General features: G+C 43.7%; 1 protein-coding gene across 1 annotated transcript in view; it reads right to left on the bottom strand.

Moving 5' to 3' along the window:
* The window catches only part of LOC106583602 (pleckstrin homology domain-containing family G member 4B), a 74,779-nt gene that overhangs the window by 14,108 nt on the left and 38,588 nt on the right, over nt 1–22,083 (bottom strand). Inside the window, exons 7-16 of the mRNA XM_014167971.2 lie at nt 19,266–19,352; nt 18,889–19,005; nt 18,286–18,384; nt 18,051–18,199; nt 17,653–17,791; nt 14,681–14,803; nt 9,905–10,102; nt 8,426–9,447; nt 1,948–2,197; nt 154–243 (exon numbers count right to left, since the gene is read on the bottom strand). Coding sequence (XP_014023446.2) covers nt 154–243; nt 1,948–2,197; nt 8,426–9,447; nt 9,905–10,102; nt 14,681–14,803; nt 17,653–17,791; nt 18,051–18,199; nt 18,286–18,384; nt 18,889–19,005; nt 19,266–19,352 — 2,274 coding nt within the window. The remainder of the gene's footprint in view (nt 1–153; nt 244–1,947; nt 2,198–8,425; nt 9,448–9,904; nt 10,103–14,680; nt 14,804–17,652; nt 17,792–18,050; nt 18,200–18,285; nt 18,385–18,888; nt 19,006–19,265; nt 19,353–22,083) is intronic.

Raw genomic sequence — 22,083 nt, 5'->3', positions numbered from 1 at the left:
TATAATATACTGTTAATAAAGGGTTTTCAACTTTTTTTTTGCAAACACCATTGTTCTGGGGGCACTTCCACTACAAATACTTCACATAAGGATGAGTATTGCATTACATACTGTAATATCAGTGTACTCTGACAGTTTATTTGACATCCTCACCTTGAAAAAGTCATGGCCGTAGTTGATGAGTAAGCTGTCTGACTGGGGTTTGTTTTTGCTGAAGAGGGCGTACAGGCCAAAGCTCTCTCTCTGGATAGGGGTAGAAGCACAGAATTCAATAGAAAATACAAATAAATAAAATATAAAGTATTATTATTGTATTCTATTTTACACAGCTGTAGAACCTGTTGATTTCTCAAGATTATAATTGACCTGGCTTGTGGTGTGCGGTCCACATCACTTGTTGTTGGTGAGTGCCAAAGAGATGAAAAGATCAGTTATAATAAAAAGACTGAAATGTCTCTCACCCCAAAAGGTAAAGCAATGTTATTGTAAAACACTTGTTGATTATTTGTTTCAGAGCAGTTGGATTAAAATATACTGTTATATCAGTGTTACTAAATACTGTTATACCAATATTACTAAATACTGTTATACCAGTGTTACTAAATACTGTTATACCAGTGTTACTAAATACTGTTATACCAGTGTTACTAACTGTCTATTTTAACTTCTCTGTGAAGTGATGAGGACACTACCCTGGAAATATATACTTTCACATATACTTTGAATTCGCGAAAAGTGGGAGGTGTGGTCAAGAAACACTGGCATATTTTATCATCAGACCCAGCTTTGCCGGCTGAATTAAAAAATCCACCACTTATTGTGTATAGGAGAGGTCGCAATTTACGCGATAAATTGGATCAGCCAACTGCCAGCCACGAAAGAAAATCAGCCAGGCTCTTTTACGCCCTCTACCAAATGATAGCTATAAATGCAGAAGATGCGCACAGTGCAACAATATGATGAAGTGTGAATATTTCTGTCACCCCCACACAGGAAAACGGTTTCAAATAAATGATATCATTACGTGTACCACCACCCATGTTATTGACATTATTAAATGTCCATGTAGGCTCTGCTATGTCGGTAAGACCTCCCGCTCTCTCAAACAGAGAATTAGTGAACATAAAAGTTCAATCAGGAGAAACGACAGGGATTATCCAGTCGCAGTACATTTTAATGACCTAAAACATGACATTTCTACCTTTAGATTTTGTGGCATAGAGAAAGTTAAGATATCAGACAGGGAAGGAGATATTAATAATACTCTGAGTTATTTCCTAAAGGACTTAATGATGAAATGCCTATGTATGTTATGTTGTGAATTTGAACATGAATTATGTGCCTATTTAAGATTACGCTGATGTTTTTCGTATGATGTACCCAATGATTAATGAAAACTTGCTATGTCCTCATTGTGGTTTTATGTACGTGTTCAATGCGTCTTATTTATACACTTTTGTAGTGTTTGTGAAATGCATATTGTTATGTTTGGTAGCACTTATTTATTTTTCCTTTGCCTCCAACCCCTTTCCATGCGTGGAACGGATGTGGGTGGGGCTAAGTCTACATAGAGGTGCTGTTTTCAGAAAATTCACAAAAGCTCTGACGAAGGCTGTTAGGCCGATACGTAAGCTTATTAAATATCAGTGATACTATCAAGAGCAGGGTGCGGTTTTCTTTTTCCTTCATCTTGTTTCAACTGTTGCCATGCACCTGCAAGAAGATTGCTCAGATGTGCGAGTGCCTTTTGAATTTTGCCATCCTTCACTTAAAACACATCATCACAGTTTTTGCTCTGTAGTAAAAGGGCTCTTGAAAACTTGACTGCTGACATGCAACATTTTTGGGATTCTGTTAACAGTGGATTTATGAACAAAAGATTGAAATATCCCTTTCAGGTTAGGTTTAGTTATCACACGGTTAAGGTTTGTAACCATGGGAACCCACATGTCGTAGGAAGCAGCGTCCCACTCTGAAGGGTTCTCGGAGGCAGCCCTCCAGCTCTTTCAGAAAGTGATGACGGTGGAAGTCATGGAGCTTCTCCAGGTTGCCGAAAATGTTCCCCCCCTGGCCCCTTAGGTCCTGAGGCACATCAGGCCTCTCCAGCTCAGGGAAGTAGTGCTCTCGTACGTAGCCTAGAGATCGTACATACTCCCTCTCAGTCAACAACAGCTCCTCCATGATCCTCTGCAACTTCCTGTCCACACAGGAAACAGGAAATTGGGAATTTTAAGGAGGAGGAATTTGGACAATGCGTTCTCTAATTTACCCCTTACCCTCACCCTACTTACTTTAACCCTAAAGCTAACCTTGTAACGTAACCCTGTAACTTTAGCAAGCTGTTGCATTTCAACAGAGTTGCAGTTGATAATTTGTTGGTAGTTTGAACATCTGTAGATCATCTATAGGGGATTATACAAATTAACAGTGACCGTAATCAAATCAAATCAAATTCTATTTGTCACATGTGCCGAATACAACAGGTGTAGACCTTACAGTGAAATGCTTACTTACAAGCCCTTAACCAACAATACAGTTTTAAATAAAATACCTAAAAAAATAAGAAATACAAGTAACAAATAATTAAAGAGCAGCAGTAAAATAACAATCTTTTTTTTTTTTTTTCCAAGATGGCGTAGCAGTTCAGACGTCCTCTACCCTCCTCTTGTCGTGTCCCGTGTATATATATATTTACATTTTTTATTTTTCTTCACTTATCAATATATATATATATATATATATATTTTTTAATACTAAATACTCAACCTCAAAGCACTCTCCTGCAACCCGCCTCACCAATTTAAAAAATAAAGTATTATTTACCTCATCTGAATTCCACAACAGAAGCTAGCAAGTGTTTAGCCATTTTCACTGGCTAACGTTGAAGTTCAGCTAGCCACGGTTAGCTGTCCTCAGCTATCCATTAGCTCGAATAGCTATCGCCAGTTTTTGTACAGCGCGACTCAGACCAGAGCATACCGGACCTATTCTCTCTCCTTTCCCCGATTTCTAACGCAGGCTCTGGACATTTACACCTGGATCTTGCAGCTAACTAGCTGCTACCTGAGTGACTATTGGCAACGTCGGTCACGGAATTAACACACATTATTACGGAGCTAGCCAGCTGAAGAGTTCCGTCAGCCACTCCTGGGCTATTCCTGAGCTAGCCAGCTGAAGTGTCTCCTGGGCTACAACTCACCTATCCTGACCCGTTTTACTGCCGATGCGGAGCCCCATCGGGTCTTCACGACTGGACCACCGACGTTATCTGCCCGAGGGAGTTATCCAACTGGCCCCTCCGTCGCGACGTAACCTGATCGCCCATCTGCGGCCCGCTAATCGTTAGCTGTCTTTTCGGCTGCGATCTGAATAGGTCTATCGGACACTTTTCTTGGGCCACTATAACTAACTATTTTGCCAACTTGGACTGGTCCCCCCTTCCACACGGAACCCCACTAACCCACAGACGGAAACCCACGAGGTGGCTAAAAACAGACCTCCCTCCCATCTTCCACCAGCTTGCTACCTATGGCCCGGCTAGCTGTCTGAATCTCACTGGACCCTTTGATCACTCGGCTAAGCATGCCTCTCCTTAATGTCAATATGCCTTCTCCATTGCTGTTCTGGTTAGTGTTTATTGGCTTATTTCACTGTAGAGCCTCTAGCCCTGCTCATTATACCTTATCCAACCTCTCAGTTCCTCCACCCACACATGCTATGACATCTTCTGGTTTCAATGAAGTTTCTAGAGACAATATCTCTCTCATAATCACTAAATGCCTAGGTTTACCTCCTCTGTACTCACATCCCACCATACCTTTGTCTGTACATTATACCTTGAAGCTATTTTATCGCCCCCAGAAACCTGCTCCTTTTTCTCTCTATTCTGGACGTCACAGACGACCAATTCTTATAGCTTTTAGCCGTACCCTCATACTTATTCTTCTCTGCTCCTCTGGGGATGTAGAGGTGAATCCAGGCCCTGCAGTGCCTGGCTCCACTCCTACTCCCCAGGCGCTCTCTTTGATGACTTCTGTAACCGTAATAACCTTGGTTTCATGCATGTTAACATTAGAAGCCTCCTCCCTAAGTTTGTTTTATTCACTGCTTTAGCACACTCTGCCAACCCGGATGTCCTAGCTGTGTCTGAATCTTGGCTTAGGAAGTCCACCAAAAACTCTGAAATCTTCATCCCTAACTACAACGTTTTCAGACAAGATAGAACGACCAAAGGGGGCGGTGTTGCAATCTACTGCAGAGATAGCCTGCAGAGTTCTGTCCTGCTATCCAGGTCTGTACCCAAACAATTTGAACTTCTACTTTTAAAAATCCACCTCTCCAAAAACAAGTCTCTCACCGTTGCCGCCTGCTATAGACCCCCCTCGGCCCCTAGTTGTGCTCTGGACACCATATGTGAACTGATTGCCCCCCATCTATCTTCAGAGCTCGTGCTACTAGGTGACCTAAACTGGGACATGCTTAACACCCCAGCCATCCTACAATCCAAGCTTGATGCCCTCAATCTCACACAAATTATTAATGAACCCACCAGGTACAACCCCAAAGCCGCAAACACTGGCACCCTCATAGATATCATCTTAACCAACGTGCCCTCTAAATACACCTCTGCTGTTTTCAACCAAGATCTCAGCGATCACTGCCTCATTGCCTGTACCCGTAATGGGTCAGCGGTCAAACGACCTCCACTCATCACTGTCAAACGCTCCCTGAAACATTTCAACGAGCAAGCCTTTCTATTCGACCTGGCCCTGGTATCCTGGAAGGATATTGACCTCATCCCGTCAGTAGAGGATGCCTGGTTATTTTTTTAAATGCCTTCCTCTCCATCTTAAATAAGCATGCCCCTTTCAAGAAATTTAGAACCAGGAACAGGTATAGCCCTTGGTTCTCCCCAGACCTGACTGCCCTTAACCAACACAAAAATATCCTGTGGCGTTCTGCATTAGCATCGAACTGCCCCCGCGATATGCAACTTTTTAGGGAAGTTAGAAACCAATACACACAGGCAGTTAGAAACGCCAAGGCTAGCTTTTTCAAACAGAAATTCGCTTCGTGCAACTCCAACTCTAAAAAGTTCTGGGACATTGTAAAGTCCATGGAGAATAAGAACACCTCCTCCCAACTGCCCACTGCACTGAGGATAGGAAACTCTGTCACCACCGATAAGCCCACTATAATTGAGAATTTCAATAAGCATTTTTCTACGGCTGGCCATGCTTTCCACCTAACTACCCCTACTGCATTCAACAGCACTGCACCCCCCACAGCTACTCGCCCAAGCCTCCCCATTTCTCCTTCTCCCAAATCCATTCAGCTGATGTTCTGAAAGAGCTGCAAAATCTAGACCCCTACAAATCAGCTGGGCTTGACAATCTGGACCCTTTCTTTCTAAAATTATCTGCCGAAATTATTGCAACCCCTATTACTAGCCTGTTCAACCTCTCTTTCGTGTCGTCTGAGATTCCCATAGATTGGAAAGCAGCTGCTGTCATCCCCCTCTTCAAAGGAGGTGACACTCTTGACCCAAATTGCTACAGACCTATATCCATCCTACCCTGCCTTTCTAAGGTCTTCGAAAGCCAAGTCAACAAACAGATTACCGACCATTTCGAATCCCACCGCACCCTCTCCGCTATGCAATCTGGTTTCAGAGCTGGTCATGGGTGCACCTCAGCCACGCTCAAGGTCCTAAACGACATCGTAACCGCCATCGATAAGAAACAATACTGTGCTGCCGTATTCATTGACCTGGCCAAAGCTTTTGACTCTGTTAATCACCACATCCTCATCGGCAGTCTCAGTAGCCTTGGTTTCTCAAACGATTGCGTCGCCTGGTTCACCAACTACTTCTCTGACAGAGTTCAGTGTGTCAAATCGGAGGGCCTACTGTCTGGACCTCTGGCAGTCTCTATGGGGGTACCACAGGGTTCAATTCTTGGGCCAACTCTTTTCTCTGTATACATAAATGATGTCGCTCTTGCTGCTGGTGAATCTCTGATCCACCTCTACGCAGACGACACCATTCTGTACACTTCTGGCCCTTCTTTGGACACTGTGTTAACAACCCTCCAGACGAGCTTCAATGCCATTCAACTCTCCTTCCGTGGTCTCCAACTGCTCCTAAACACAAGTAAAACTAAATGCATGCTCTTCAACCGATCGCTGCCTGCACCTGCCCGCCTGTCCAGCATCACTTCTCTGGACGGTTCTAACTTAGAATTTGTGGACAACTACAAATACCTAGGTGTCTGGTTAGACTGTAAACTCTCCTTCCAGACTCACATCAATCATCTCCAATCCAAAGTGAAATCTCGAATTGGCTTCCTATTTCGCAACAAAGCATCCTTCACTCATGCTGCCAAACATACCCTCGTAAAACTGACCATCCTACCGATCCTCGACTTCGGCGATGTCATTTACAAAATAGCTTCCAATACCCTACTCAACAAGCTGGATGCAGTCTATCACAGTGCCATCCGTTTTGTCACCAAAGCCCCATATACTACCCACCACTGCGACCTGTACGCTCTCGTTGGCTGGCCTTCGCTTCATAATCGTCGCCAAACACATTGGCTCCAGGTCATCTACAAGACCCTGCTAGGTAAAGTCCCCCCTTATCTCCGCTCACTGGTCACCATAGCAGCACCCACCTGTAGCACGCGCTCCAGCAGGTATATCTCTCTGGTCACCCCTAAAGCCAACTCCTCCTTTGGTCGTCTCTCCTTCCAGTTCTCTGCTGCCAATGACTGGAACGAACTACAAAAATCTCTGAAACTGGAAACACTTATCTCCCTGACTAGCTTTAAGCACCAGCTGTCAGAGCAGCTCACAGATCACTGCACCTGTACATAGCCCATCTATAATTTAGCCCAAACTACTACCTCTTCCCCTACTGTATTTATTTATTTTATTTATTTTGCTCCTTTGCACCATATTACATATTATTTATATTTTATCTCTGAACTTTCTTCAAACTACAAATCTACCATTCCAGTGTTTTTCTTGCTATACTTTATTTACTTTGCCACCATGGCATTTTTTTGCCTTTACCTCCCTTATCTCACATCATTTGCTCACATTGTATATAGTCTTATTTTTTTATTTATTTATTTATTTTTCTACTGCATTCATTGATTGTATGTTGTTTTACTCCATGTGTAACTCTGTGTTTTTGTATGTTGTCGAACTGCTTTGCTTTATCTTGGCCAGGTCGCAATTGTAAATGAGAACTTGTTCTCAACTTGCCTACCTGGTTAAATAAAGGTGAAATAAATAAATAAATAAAATAAAAAAATAGCGAGGCTATATACAGGGGGTACCAGTACAGAGTCAATGTGCGGGGGCACCGGTTAGTCGAGGTAATTGAGGTAATACGTACATGTAGGTAGAGTTATGAAAGTGACTATGCATAGATAATAACAGAGAGTAGCAGCAGCGTAAAGGGAGGGGGGCAATGCAAATAGTCTGGGTAGCCATTTGACTAGATGTTCAGGAGTCTTATGGCTTGGGGGTAGAAGCTGTTTAGAAGCCTCTTGGACCTAGACTTGGCACTCTGGTACTGCTTGCCATGCGGTATGTAGTTATTGTAAAGATTACAGGCAACTAATCTTAATCTGAAATTTAACAAAGACCCAAAGAGAAACCATCTCGATGCTGCATTTCTACTAACACTGCATGCTGTACATGTCCTTCGTCACTCATTTGTTTATTTAAGACGTATTACCCATAAACCCATTCCCATAACAATTGCAGATTGATAATAGCTTGTGTGACTAATGGCATAGCTGCTGTAAAGAGGTCAATGGAACGCGACCAAAACAATTGAAATGCCATGGAAACAAGTGGGGGAATAATGCAGTGAGGGAAAGATCCCGAATCTCCTCATTGTCCCCCAGCAAAATTTGCCTAAATTTAGGCTATTGTTAAAATGTGTATTTCACACTATGTTGAGGTAAAAATCGGAGTGTAATGCTTGTATTGATGTCAAACCGAATACATGTTCATGTCATCATTACCAATCAACTTACAGTTAAAAACGACTTTGACTAACACCTCCGATTTCTCTATGCTAGCTATGCTACCTAACTATACGAACGGGAGTTAGCATTTAGCAGTCACTTCTTCTAAACCTGAAAAGGGACTACTTCTAAATGTTATGCAGCAAAAATAGCCAAATACACCCAAATCAGACTTTAGTAACCACATTGTGGGCCTGTTACAATACATCCGTCATGATGGATTTTAAGAGTGTAAGAGCAGATTTGTTGAACGTGCGCCAATCTGGTATCCTTCTTCTATCCGCCACGGTCTGCGTTGCATTGACCTCTGTACCGCATCTATGCTGGTAATTTCTGGGAAAACATTTTTCTGATAGCTATTGAGAAGGAGGAGGTGCATCACTCACAGGACATTGCTGCCATTTTCTTCAGCTTGGGTGTTGGCTAATAAAGTGGATTCCTGTGTCTCGTCACCACTAGGGTCAGTCAAGGACACTGAAGACACCTGTATGGGGTCACCACCTTCCCTGTCCCCATTTGACTTACAGCAGGTGTGGCCAGAGCAGAAACTTCCATTACGGGAGATATCATAAGGCTTTTGGGGTGACTGCAGTGCCACTACTAGGTGCCGGCTATGTGAGTGCCTTGCCGATAAGGGGGAGGAGCCACACTCTGAGGACAGGAGAGAGCTCATACAGGAACCCTCACTCAGGGACCGCCCCAATGCACTGTGTTTCCATGGAAACGCCTCACACTTGCCAATCGGATCCCCCCTCTTGAGGTCCGCCTCGCTGTGGCGCCTCCCTGGTCCACCTCCTCCATCTTGAGGCACCACTGGCATCAGTTTCCCCTCTTTGCCTGGGGATTTAGGTGACTGGGACACTTCTTTGGCTCCTTTGCCCCCTTTCGTGTCCGCTTTGAAAGGGAGGTTAAAACATGTGATGTGAGCACTGTCCCTAGTATTGCTGTCTCTGCTCTCCATCTGGTCCTGGGAGGCCCTCCCCGAGTTATTGGCCACCCCTGTAGGGGAAGTTGAGGCCGGAGCGAGGGAGCAAGGGGCCCCCACCTTCTCCTCCTTCTCCTCTTCCCTCTCCTTTCCCGTCTCTAACACCCTGCTCTTCACTTGAGCTCCGCCGGCTGTGGGCTGCTGCTGGTCTTTGTCGGCTGCTTCTCCCCGCTGTTGCAATCTCTCCCCCAGCTGCTGGCTGACTTCTTGGCACTGGATCCAGGCTGCATTCCACAGCCTCATCCCCCCAGAGCCCCTCGCACTGTATGCTTTGGCTTTCACAGTCTGGAAGTGTCGAGCCGAGAAGCAGTCACCCAATTTCTCCTTGTAGGTCTTAAGTGTACTTAGATTGGCTTTGGCAGGGTAACACTCTGTCTCTACCTGCTCAAGATATTGCCTGCATTCCTTGGCTAGGGCAGAAACCTACAGGAAACAATACAGAGAGCAGATTTGTTAGTGTCATAGTGTTATTTCAGAAGTGTTAGAAGTTAAGTGTTTTTGTTGTGTATTACTTGGATGGGAAGTTGGGGTACAGAAAAGATTGATGGGAGGGATTGACGACTGTTGTGGCTAGGGGTTAAAGAGGAGGCATGTCCGTAAATGTATTTATCCTTCCTTCCTTCAGTTCATACATGATATGATTTACAACATAGAAACATGGTGGTAGTGATGGTAAAAGTAATATCGTGGGAGAAATGACGCAGAGTTAGAATCAATTCCATTTTAATTCCTATCAGTCCTCCATCAAAGTGTAATACATATCCTGTAGCTGAATGGAATTTAAGTGGAAATGATCCAGAATTAAGGCTGAAAGGAAGCAATAAAAGAGTAAAAAGAGAAAGAAGAGGTTTTGAAAGAACCAGGGTATTGCTCGACTAACCTGTTCACAGAAGCGATAGACATACACCATGTTGTCAAGCTCGGTACGCCTTTTCTCCGCTCGCAACAGAAAGTCGGCCATATTGGATTTGAAAGTGTTCATCACGGTCCGAAAAACCTCCATTTCAGTGTTAGAGTTGGTGGGACCCAGAATCTTCTCAACCTCTATCATCAGTGTCAAGGTCTGCTGTTTTTTCTCCTATGATGAATAACAAAGATTTAAATTCCTACAACTCCTGCTTTTCCTCCCGATCTGCACATTACGTAAGCTCTGATAAGCGCAATTCATTGTGATAAATAGGTTTTTCGTTATTTGTTCTGAGGAAATATGCTCCAAATGTGTTTTTCTTGCAGCTGTGGAGTAAGATGAAATAAATTATGAAATGGATATCTCAAAATAATACAGTCAAAGAAACATACATCTGTGAAGAATGAGATTGAATTTATTAACCTGCTCATCTGGATGTATTGAATGTAGTTTTTTCTCTCTTCAGAGTCAAATCTTAACTTGAGATAAGGCCTACTTAGAGTTGAAGTCGGAAGCTAACATACACTTAGGTTGGTGTCATTAAAACTCTACTTTGTGCATGACACAAGTAATCTTTCAACAATTGTTTACAGACAGATTATTTAACTTATAATTCACTGTATCACAATTCCAGTGGGTCAGAAGTTTACATACACTAAGTTGACTGTGCCTTTAAACAGCTTGGAAAATTCCAGAAAATGATGTCATGCTTTAGAAGCTTCTGATAGGCTAATTGACATCATTCCAGTCAAGTGGAGGTTTACCTGTGGACTGCTCTCTCCTCGTCTGACCACGTGTTCTCGCACACCCCGAGAGCATCTAGTCAGCGGGGTGGCGGGACTTGAATCCTCATCTCTCCCAAGTGGACATTCTCTCTTTCTCCCCTGACCCATTTGTCTATCTCCTCCTTTGAATTCCATGCTAGCCCATTCAAGCTTAACATCCTTATCATTTATCGCCCTCCAGGTTCCCTTGGAGAGTTCATCAATGAGCTTGACGCCTTGATAAGTTCCTTTCCTGAGGATGGCTCACCCCTCACAATTCTGGGTGACTTTAACCTCCCTACGTCTACCTTTGACTCATTTCTCTCTGCCTCCTTCTTTCCACTCCTCTCCTCTTTTGGCCTCACCCTCTCACCGTCCCCCCCTACTCACAAGGCAGGCAATACGCTTGACCTCATCTTTACTAGATGCTGTTCTTCTACCAATCTCACTGCAACTCTCCTCCAAGTCTCCGACCACTACCTTGTATCCTTTTCCCTCTCGCTCTCCTCCAACACTACTCACTCTGCCCCTACTCAGATGGTATTGCGCCGTCGCAACCTTCGCTCTCTCTCTCCTGCTACTCTCTCCTCTTCCATCCTATCATCTCTTCCCTCTGCTCAATCCTTCTCCAACCAATCTCCTGATTCTGCCTCCTCAACCCTCCTCTCCTCCCTTTCTGCATCCTTTGACTCTCTATGTCCCCTATCCTCCAGGCCGGCTCGGTCCTCCCCTCCTGCTCCGTGGCTTCACGACTCATTGCGAGCTCACAGAACAGGGCTCCGGGCAGCCGAGCGGAAATGGAGGAAAACTAGCCTCCCTGCGGACCTGGCATCTTTTCACTCCCTCCTCTCCACATTTTTTTCCTCTGTTTCTGCTGCTAAAGCCACTTTCTACCACTCTAAATTCCAAGCATCTGCCTCTAACCCTAGGAAGCTCTTTGCCACCTTCTCCTCCCTCCTGAATCCTCCTCCCCCCTCCTCCCTCTCTGCGGACGACTTTGTCAACCATTTTGAAAAGAAGGTTGACGACATCCGATCCTCGTTTGTTAAGTCAAACGACACCGCTGGTCCTGCTCACATTGCCCTACCCTATGCTTTCACCTCTTTCTCCCCTCTCTCTCCAGATGAAATCTTGCGACTTGTGACGGCCGGGCGCCCAACAACCTGCCCGCTTGACCCTATCCCCTCCTCTCTTCTCCAGACCATTTCCGGAGACCTTCTCCCTTACCTCACCTCGCTCATCAACTCATCCTTGACCGCAGGCTACGTGCCTTCCGTATTCAAGAGAGCGAGAGTTGCACCCCTTCTCAAAAAACCTACACTCGATCCCTCCAATGTCAACAACTACAGACCAGTATCCCTTCTTTCTTTCCTCTCCAAAACTCTTGAGCGTGCCGTCCTTGGCCAGCTCTCTTGCTATCTCTCTCAGAATGACCTTCTTGATCCAAATCAGTCAGGTCATTCAACTGAGACTGCTCTTCTCTGTGTCACGGAGGCTCTCCGCACTGCTAAAGCTAACTCTCTCTCCTCTGCTCTCATCCTTCTAGACCTATCTGCTGCCTTTGATACTGTGAACCATCAGATCCTCCTCTCCACCCTCTCCGAGTTGGGCATCTCCGGCGCGGCTCACTCTTGGATTGCGTCCTACCTGACAGGTCGCTCCTACCAGGTGGCATGGCGATAATCTGTCTCCGCACCACGTGCTCTCACCACTGGTGTCCCCCAGGGCTCAGTTCTAGGCCCTCTCCTATTCTCGCTATACACCAAGTCACTTGGCTCTGTCATATCCTCACATGGTCTCTCCTATCATTGCTACGCAGACGACACACAATTAATCTTCTCCTTTCCCCCTTCTGATAACCAGGTGGCGAATCGCATCTCTGCATGTCTGGCAGACATATCAGTGTGGATGACGGATCACCACCTCAAGCTGAACCTCGGCAAGATGGAGCTGCTCTTCCTCCCGGGGAAGGACTGCCCGTTCCATGATCTCACCATCACGGTTGATAACTTCATTGTGTCCTCCTCCCAGAGTGCTAAGAGCCTTGGCGTGACCCTGGACAACACCCTGTCGTTCTCTGCTAACATCAAGGCGGTGACCCGATCCTGTAGGTTCATGCTCTACAACATTCGCAGAGTATGACCCTGCCTCACACAGGAAGCGGCGCAGGTCCTAATCTAGGCACTTGTCATCTCCCGTCTGGATTACTGCAACTCGCTGTTGGCGGGGCTCCCTGCCTGTGCCATCAAACCCCTACAACTCATCCAGAACGCCGCAGCCCGTCTGGTGTTCAACCTTTCCAAGTTCTCTCATGTCACCCCGCTCCTCCGCACACTCCACTGGCTTCCAGTTGAAGCTCGCATCCGCTACAAGACCATGGTGCTTGTCTACGGAGCTGTGAGGGGAACGGCACCTCCGTACCTTCAGGCTCTGATCAGGCCCTACACCCAAACAAGGGCACTGCGTTCATCCACCTCTGGCCTGCTCGCCTCCCTACCTCTGCGGAAGCACAGTTCCCGCTCAGCCCAGTCAAAACTGTTCGCTGCTCTGGCACCCCAATGGTGGAACAAGCTCCCTCACGACGCCAGGACAGCAGAGTCAATCACCACCTTCCGGAGACACCTGGAACCCCATCTCTTTAAGGAATACCTGGGATAGGATTAAGTAATCCTTCTAACCCCCCCCCACCCTCCCCCCCAAAAAAGATATAGATGTACTATTGTAAAGTGGTTGTTCCACTGGATATCACAAGGTGAATGCACCAATTTGTAAGTCACTCTGGGTAAGAGCATCTGCTAAATGACGTAAATGTAAATGTAAATGTATTTCAAGGCCTACCTTCAAACTCAGCGCCTCTTTGCTTGACATCATGGGAAAATCAAATGAAATCAGCCAAGACCTCAGAAAAAAATGGTAGACCTCCACAGGTCTGGTTCATCCTTCAGAGCAATTTCCAAATGCCTGAAGGTACCATGTTCATCTGTACAAACAATAGTACGCAAGTATAAACACCATGGGACCACGCAGCAGTCATACCGCTCAGGAAGGAGATGTGTTCTGTCTCCTAGAGATTAATGTATTTCGAGGCGAAAAGTGAAAATCAATCCCAGAACAACAGCAAAGGACCTTGTGAAGATGCTGGAGGAAACAGGTACAAAGGTATCTATATCCACAGTAAAACAAGTCCTATATCGACATAACCTGAAAGGCTGCTCAGCAAGGAAGAAGCCACGGCTCTAAAACCGCCATAAAAAATACAGACTACGGTTTGCAAATAGTCCGGGTAGCCATTTGATTACCTTAAGGACAACAAAGTCAAGGTTTTGGAGTGGACATCACAAAGCCCTGACCTCAATCCTATAGAAAATGTGTGGGCAGAACTGAAAAAGTGTGTGTGAGCAAGGAGGCCTACAAACCTGACTCAGTTACACCAGCTCTGTCAGGACAAATGGGCCAAAATTCACCCAACTTTTTGAGGGAAGCTTGTGGAAGGCTACCCGAAACGTTTGACCCAAGTTAAACAATTTAAAGGCAATGCTACCAAATACTAATTGAGTGTATGTAAACATCTGACCCACTGGGAACATGATGAAATAATTAAAAGCTGATATAAATAATTTTCTCTACTATTATTCTGACATTTCTCATTCTTAAAATAAAGTGTTGATCCTAACTGACCTAAGACATGGCATTTTTACTAGGATTAAATGTCAGGAACTGTGAAAAACTGAGTTTAAATGTGTTTTGCTAAGGTGTATGTAAACTTCCGACTAGTAAAACTGTATCTACATAAACCAGACCTTTGCGAATAGCCTCCACTAAGGTCAATAGGGGTCTGCAGAGAAATGTGAGTCACATCTATAGATCTCAACTAAGGAATCAGCCCTTAAAGGCCCACTCCGTGAGTTTTACAACCATTTTCGATCATTGACTTGAATATACCTCATAAGCTTTATTAAACAGTCTAACCCCAACCCAGCTGTACCTTGGCCTGAGTGAGGAAGGAGCCAAAGTGCTGAACGGCTTTGCTCACACTCTCCAGGGTGTCCTCAGTTGAGTTGGAAACCTTTAGCTGTTGCTCTCCTTCTGTATTAAACCACATCTTGGCCTATGAAGTACACATTCAGATAGAAAAAGATATATCATAAGGCATACTAATCAGACCTAGGTGAATAGAGTATTCGTTTTCTTTCAATCATTTTAGGTGCCCTTGATTTAACCTCTAAGGGATCAGTGTCCCTAAACCGGGAAGGTTGTTGCTAAAGTGCGCTAATGTGACTAGAATGACGTTGTAAGTAACAGCCAACTTTCCAGGACATAGACGTGTCTTATATTGGCAGAAAGCATACATTCATGTTAATCTAACTGCACTCTCCAATTTACAGTAGCTATTACATTGAAAAAATACCATGCTATTGTTTGAAGAGAGTGCACAACAACAAAAAGCTTTTATCACGGCAACTGGTTTGACACATTCACCTCTGAAGGTAAATAATGTACTTACATTCAGTTATCTTGCTCTGATTTGCCATCCTGAGGGTCCCAGAGATAACAGGTAGCATAGTTGTGTTTGATAAAATCCATTTTTATTTTCAAATGTAGGAACTGGGTTCTTCAGTTTGAACCCCTGCTGTCTTTGGCTCCACACCCACCCCACCCGGCCATCTAGATGTGTGAAGGTTAGTATATTTTCTGTAGGGAAGCTAATTATCCAACATGTATGACATTCCTTGGAGTGTGTAAACTTACAAAAATGGTAATAAAAAATGTATTTTCTCTGTAGTTATGTACCTGAAAATGTATAAATTGACCAATTTGGCTCATTTGGAAAAACTCCTGGCAGACTTGATAAAATATATAGTGTAGTAATGTCTGAATCAATCTGAATCAATCTGAAACTTTGCACACACACTGCTGCTGTATGGTGGCCATCATCTAAATTCTCTTGCATTTCAAAGATGATGGAATCGAATGTGTTATATTCTCCTACATTAATTTCACATTTACACAAACTTCAAAGTGTTTCCATTCAAATGGTATCAATAATATCTTTGCTTCAGGTCCTGAGCTATAGACAGTTAGATTTGGGTATGTCATTTTAGGCGAAAATGGGAAAAAAAGGGTACGATCCTTAAGAGCAGGCAGGTGTAGTTTCCTATTCTAAGTGACAAATAAGAACGGCTGTTGTACACAATATACAGTGCCTTCAGTAAGTATTCATACCCCTTGACTTATTCCACATCTTGTTGTGTTAGAGCGTGAATTCAAATTGGATGAAAAAAATATATAATCTCACCAATCCACACACAATACCCCATAATGACAAAGTGAAAACATGTTTTTAGACATTTTTATAGATCTATTGAAAATAAAATACAGAAATCTCATTTACATAAGTATTCACTCCCCTGAGTCAATACTTTGTAGAAGCACCTGTGGCAGCGATTAACAGCTGGATTGTGCAACATTTGCCAATTATTCTTCAAGCTCTGTCAAATTGCATGTTTTGGAATATTTTCATTCTGTACAAGCTTCCTTCTTCTTACTCTGTCAATTAGGTTAGTATTGTGGAGTAACTACAATGTCAATCCATCCTCAGTTTTCTCCTATCACAGCCACATATCCTATCACAGCCATTACATTCTAAATGTTTTAAAGTCACCTTTGGCCTCATGGTGAAATCCCTGATTGGTTTCCTTCTACTGCGGCAACTGAGTTAGGAAAGACACCTGTATCTTTGTGGTGGCTGGGTGTATTGATACATCATCCAAAGTGTAATTCATAATTTCACCGTGCTCAAATGGATAAACAATGTCAGCTTTAATTAAAAAAATATATATAATAATCCACCAATAGGTGCCCTTGTTTGAGAGGTTGTGGTTTAATCTGTGTTAGAAATTCACAGTTCGACTGAGGGACCTTACAGATAATTGTATGTGTGGGATTCAGAGATGAGGTAGTCATTCAAGAATCATGTTAAACACTATTATTGAACACAGAGTCCATGCAAATTATTATGTGACTGGTTAAGCTCCTCTTTTCAGTTCGCCGCAGCGAACGACTGGAACGAGCTGCAAAAAACACTCAAACTGGACAGTTTTGTCTCCATCTCTTCATTCAAAGACTCAATCATGGACATTCTTACTGACAGTTGTGGCTGCTTCGTGTGATGTATTGTTGTCTCTACCTTCTTGCCTTTGTGCTGTTGTCTGTGCCAATAATGTTTGTACCATGTTTTGTTCTGCTACTGGTGTTGTGGTGTTGTTACCATGCTTTTATTTGTATTTTATTTAAACCTTCATTTAACTAGGCAAGTCAGTTAAGAACAAATTCTTATTTACAATGAGGCAAAGGGCAAAAAGCCTCCTGCGGGACGTTGGCTGGGATTTTAAAAATACAAAAAAAGAATATATAAGAAAAAACACACATCGCGACCAGAGAGAAACCACAACACTACATAAAGAGAGACCTAAGACAACAACATAGCATAGCAGCAACACATGACAACACAGCATGGTAGCAACACAACATATGCTGTGTTGTCATGTGTTGCTGCCATGCTATGTGTTTTGTCCCCACAGAAGGCCTTTTGTCTTTTGGTAGGACATCATTGTAAATAAGAACCTAGTAAAATAAATGTAAAAATGCAAATTGTTACTCCTGAAATTATTTAGGCTTGTCATAACAAAGGGTTTGAATACTTATTGACTCAAGACATTTCAGTTTTTCATTTTTAACTAAGTTGTACAAATGTAAAAAAAAATACATAATTCCACTTTGACATTATGGGGTATTATGTGTAGGCAAGTGACAGAAAAATCTCTATTTAGTCCATTTTGAAATCAAGCCTGTAACACAAAATAATGTGGAAGAAGTCAAGGGAAGGGGTGTGAATACTTTTTGAAGACACTGCACTTCTATCTGAATGTCCTGTAAAGGTGCAACCTCCTGACCTACCGTGTCAAGATCTGACTCCGCCTCCCTGAGTTTGAGCAGGAAGTCCAGGTGCTTCAGTGACTCGTTGGATCTCATCACCAGCGTATGAACACTCTCCTCTACCTGGTTATACAGGACCGTCACTGACTCCAAAGCGTCACTGTAGTAAGAGGTGGACGTTAGCAAACATTCACTCCTGTCCTCACCACTTCACAATGATAGATGGTTTATGGAGTTCTGGCACAAAATGGCTGTCGTGGCATCACCTAGATGGGTGATACCATAGAGATGGATGAATTGTGGTCACTTGCCACAAAGCCCGTTTTAGCTTGGGCAGTGTCATGGAGGGCTTTCACAATTGTATGGGTGTTACACATCAGTTATCCACAACAAATCATGAATTTGATGAAGACCAATACCTGTAGTCATCGGACTTGGCAAATCGAAACTCTTCCCTCCTCATTCTGGCCAGGATGGCCCCACCTTCTCTCTGTAAAGTAACCAATCGGATGTCCTGCAGTACCTCTTTCATTGAGGTCTTCTGATCTTGAATACATAGCTGCACGTCCTGAACAAAAAACAACAACAACAACCTAAAGCTAAAAAACTAAAAATAAATGTTTTATTTAAGTTACTTTATGAAACTGTAACTACCTGGGCGGTGTCCATTTTTGGATTGCCATCAATTTTCTTGATTGCTCTATGTAGTATATGGGCTGCCCCTTGCAAGTCCGTCACAAAGGAAATTAGTTTCTGAAACGGATTAAGAAAATAGATTTTAGGATCCACTCAAAACAAAGCCAATGCAATAGATTGGGGGAGATTTATGCTTTGGAATACCAATGACAACAGCTATGCAAACAAGCCCAAACTCTTCCCACTATCCAAAGAAGATCCTTGTTGACTAATACTGCAACAACAGGAAATTTGAATTATCATGTGAATTATAATTAATGGACATGTAGGGGTTGATTTAAAACATTTTCGTAGTCTGAAATTTGTAAGTGGAAATTAAAAAACTTAAGAGGCCTTTTTAAACCTCAACTACACTACAAGTTTTACATTTCCTGGATTGCAGGAAAGTTCTCCTGCAACAGGTTGATCGAATTAAGATCCTACATCTGTCAACAATGTAAAATGAATTTGATGGCACTTGTATAGCCGATTTACTAGAAATGTACTAGACATTTTGACCATACAAATGATTTAAAGAGACCATGACATATGTTGAAACCAATTATAAATATTACACTGCACCTGATGAAACTGCAGCCAATCAGTGTGGCTGTAGGGGAAGGTCCCGCCCAAGTCAGAGGTCAGCTGTTGTCCCTCCACCAGCTTGTGCAGGGCCTTCAGAGAAGTCACCATGTCCATCTGATTGACAGGAGGCATGTGAGGAGGGGTCAGTCATATTACAGAGCGAGGGCCTGTGTGGACATGTCTCAATAGTCCAGATTGCAGGCTTTGAAAATGAGGAAAGGACGTATCCCTCCTATTGCTTTCAGATTAGTGTATATGAAGGAGAGGAGACAAGGAGAGGACCCCCCCCCCCCCTTTAGACAAATCCATGGTGTCTTGCAAAACAGAATTATGTGTGTGTGTGCTTGCGCATGTGTGTATGTATGCCCTCTGACCTGTAGTCCAGAGTGTCTTTCAGGGCGAGGGCTTGTATCTTTATCTACTAGCATCAGCACAATGCGAACTGCATGCAGGGCTTGTTCCTATGGAGACGACCATTAAGGAAACATGTCAGGACAAGACATCATTGCAGATCATCACAATGTATGCAATATGAATATAGGGTCCATTGAAAAATGTTTGCATCACTTGTTCTTCAGTACAGACGGGTTGGTTTTTTAGCAATTTAGCATCCAGTAACTAGATGACTTCATAATGCATTTTAACATCCAGTAACTAGATTCCTCCATACAGCATTTTAAAGGTCCTGAACAGTCATTATGTAAAGTACTTTTTCTCTCTAAGCTAACTAACAGGAAGTTTGAAAAGACAGGCTGAGCGGGCAGGGAGCTTATATTGACTGACAGCTCTTTGAAACAACTATGTCAAGTAACTTGGATGGAGTGAGCAGTGTTGCAGTAAAATCATCTCAAGCAAATTTGGTGATACCCAAAGCAACTCAAACATTGAAATGCATCAATTATATAGAGATTTTTTTTATACATCTCCCATTTGGCATGTCTAGTAATGCTGTTCACAGCAGCACTGATGAATGTGTTGACTTAACAACTGCGTCAGAGTTTTGACCAAACGAGGCAGTAACTAGCTTACACCAGACACAGATGAAAGGGGAAACATATAAGCAATGTTCCCTCTAAGCCATGCAGAAGAAATATCAGGACCAGTGAGAACCACAAGATTGAACTTCACTCATCTTTCTAGAGTTTTCCCTGTTAGTTAAAACTATCAACATTTCTCTTTACTGTGGAAATTGTGATCGAATGAACACAATAATAGTCACTTTCAATGCAACATAATAAAACAAACTATGCAAGAGATTTTGTGGTAGGCAGAACACTTCAGAGTAGGATTCGATTACATTTACACAGAGAGGTGCGGCATAAACAATCAGAGCTGCAGTAGGCTTATATGCAATTAGACCATTGCCACATATGGATCTGTGCCATTCACTTTGAAATGGACTGTGTTTACAGCATGAGCAGTCCTGAGTAGATGCGCATGTTTTGAGATCAAAGCGAGAGCTGCATGTAGCCACGTGTGCACATTTTGTTCATATAATTTGCTAGGCACGAAAACCGCACTCAATGAGCTGTATTACGCCATAAGCAAACAGGAAAACGCTCATCCAGTCCTAGTGGCCGGGGACTTTAATGCAGGGAAACTTAAATCAGTTTTAGCTCATTTCTATCAGCATGATAAATGTGCAACCAGAAGGAAAAAAATCCTAGACAAACTTTACTCCACACACAGGGACTCGTACAAAGCTATCTGACCATAATTCTATCCTCCTGATTCCTGTTTACAAGCAAAAATGAAAGCAGGAAGCACCAGTGACTTGGGCTATAAAAAGTGGTCAGATGAAGCAGATGATAAACTACAGGACTGTTTTGTAAGCACAGACTGGAATATGCTCCGGGATTTTTCCGATGGCTTTGAGGAGTACACCACATCAGTCACTGGTTTTATCAATAAGTGCATCGAGGTCGTCGTCCCCACAGTGACTGTACGTACATACCCCAACCAGGAGCCATAGATTACAGGCAACATTCGGTTAGAGCTGCCGCTTTCAAGGAGCAGGACTCTACTCTACTTATAAGAAGTCCCGCTATGCCCTCCGACGAACCATCAAACAGGCAAAGCATCAATACAGGACTAAGATCGAATCGTACTACACCGGCTCCAACGCTCGTCGGAAGTGGCAGGGCCTGCAAACTATTCCAGATTACAAAGGGAAGCACAGCCGAGAGCTGCACAGTGACACTAGCCTACCAGACGAGCTAAATAACGTATATGCTCGCTTCGAGGCAAGTAACACTAAAACATGCATGAGAGCATCAGCTGTTCCGGACGACTGTGTGATCACGCTCTCTGCAGCCGATGTGAGTAAGACCTTTAAACAGGTCCACATTAACAAGGCCGCAGGGCCAGACGGATTACCAGGACGTGTACTCCGAGCATGCATTGACCAACTGGCAAGTGTCTTCACTGACATTTTCAACCTCTCCCTGTTTGAGTCTGTAATACCAACATGTTTCAAGCAGACCACCATAGTCCCTGTGCCTAAGAACACTAAGGTAACCTGCCTAAACAACTACCAACCCGTAGCACTCACATCTGTAGCCATGACATGCTTTGAAAGGCTGGTCATAGCTCACATCAACACCATTATCCCAGAAACCCTAGACCTACTCTAATTTGCATACCTCAACAACAGATCCACAGATGATGCAATCTCTATTGCACTCCACACTGCCCTTTCACACCTGGACAAAGGAACACCTATGTGAGAATGCTATTCATTGACTAAAGCTCAGCGTTCAACACCATAGTGCCCACAAAGCTCATCACTAGGCTAAGGACCCTGGGACTAAACACCTCCCTCTGCAACTGGATCCTGAACTTCCTGACGAGCCGCCCCCAGGTGGTAAGGGTAGGTAACAACACGTCCGCCATGCTGATCCTCAACACTGGGGCCCATCAGTGGTGCATGCTCAGTCCCCTCCTGTGCTCCCTGTTCACACATGACTGCACGGCCAGGCACAACTCCAACACCATCATTACATTTGCTGATGACACAACAGTGGTAGGCCTGATCACCGACAATGATGAGACTATAGTGAGGAGGTCAGAGACCTGACTGTGTGGTTCAAGGACAACAACCTCTCCCTCAATGTGATCAAGACAAAGGAGATAATTGTGGGCGACAGGAAAAGGAGGACCGAGCACGCCCCCATTCTCATTGACAGGGCTGTA

This window comes from Salmo salar, chromosome ssa22 (assembly GCF_905237065.1).
Source record: "Salmo salar chromosome ssa22, Ssal_v3.1, whole genome shotgun sequence".
Lineage (NCBI taxonomy): Eukaryota > Metazoa > Chordata > Actinopteri > Salmoniformes > Salmonidae > Salmo > Salmo salar.
This window is presented reverse-complemented; position numbering and strand designations above follow the sequence as displayed.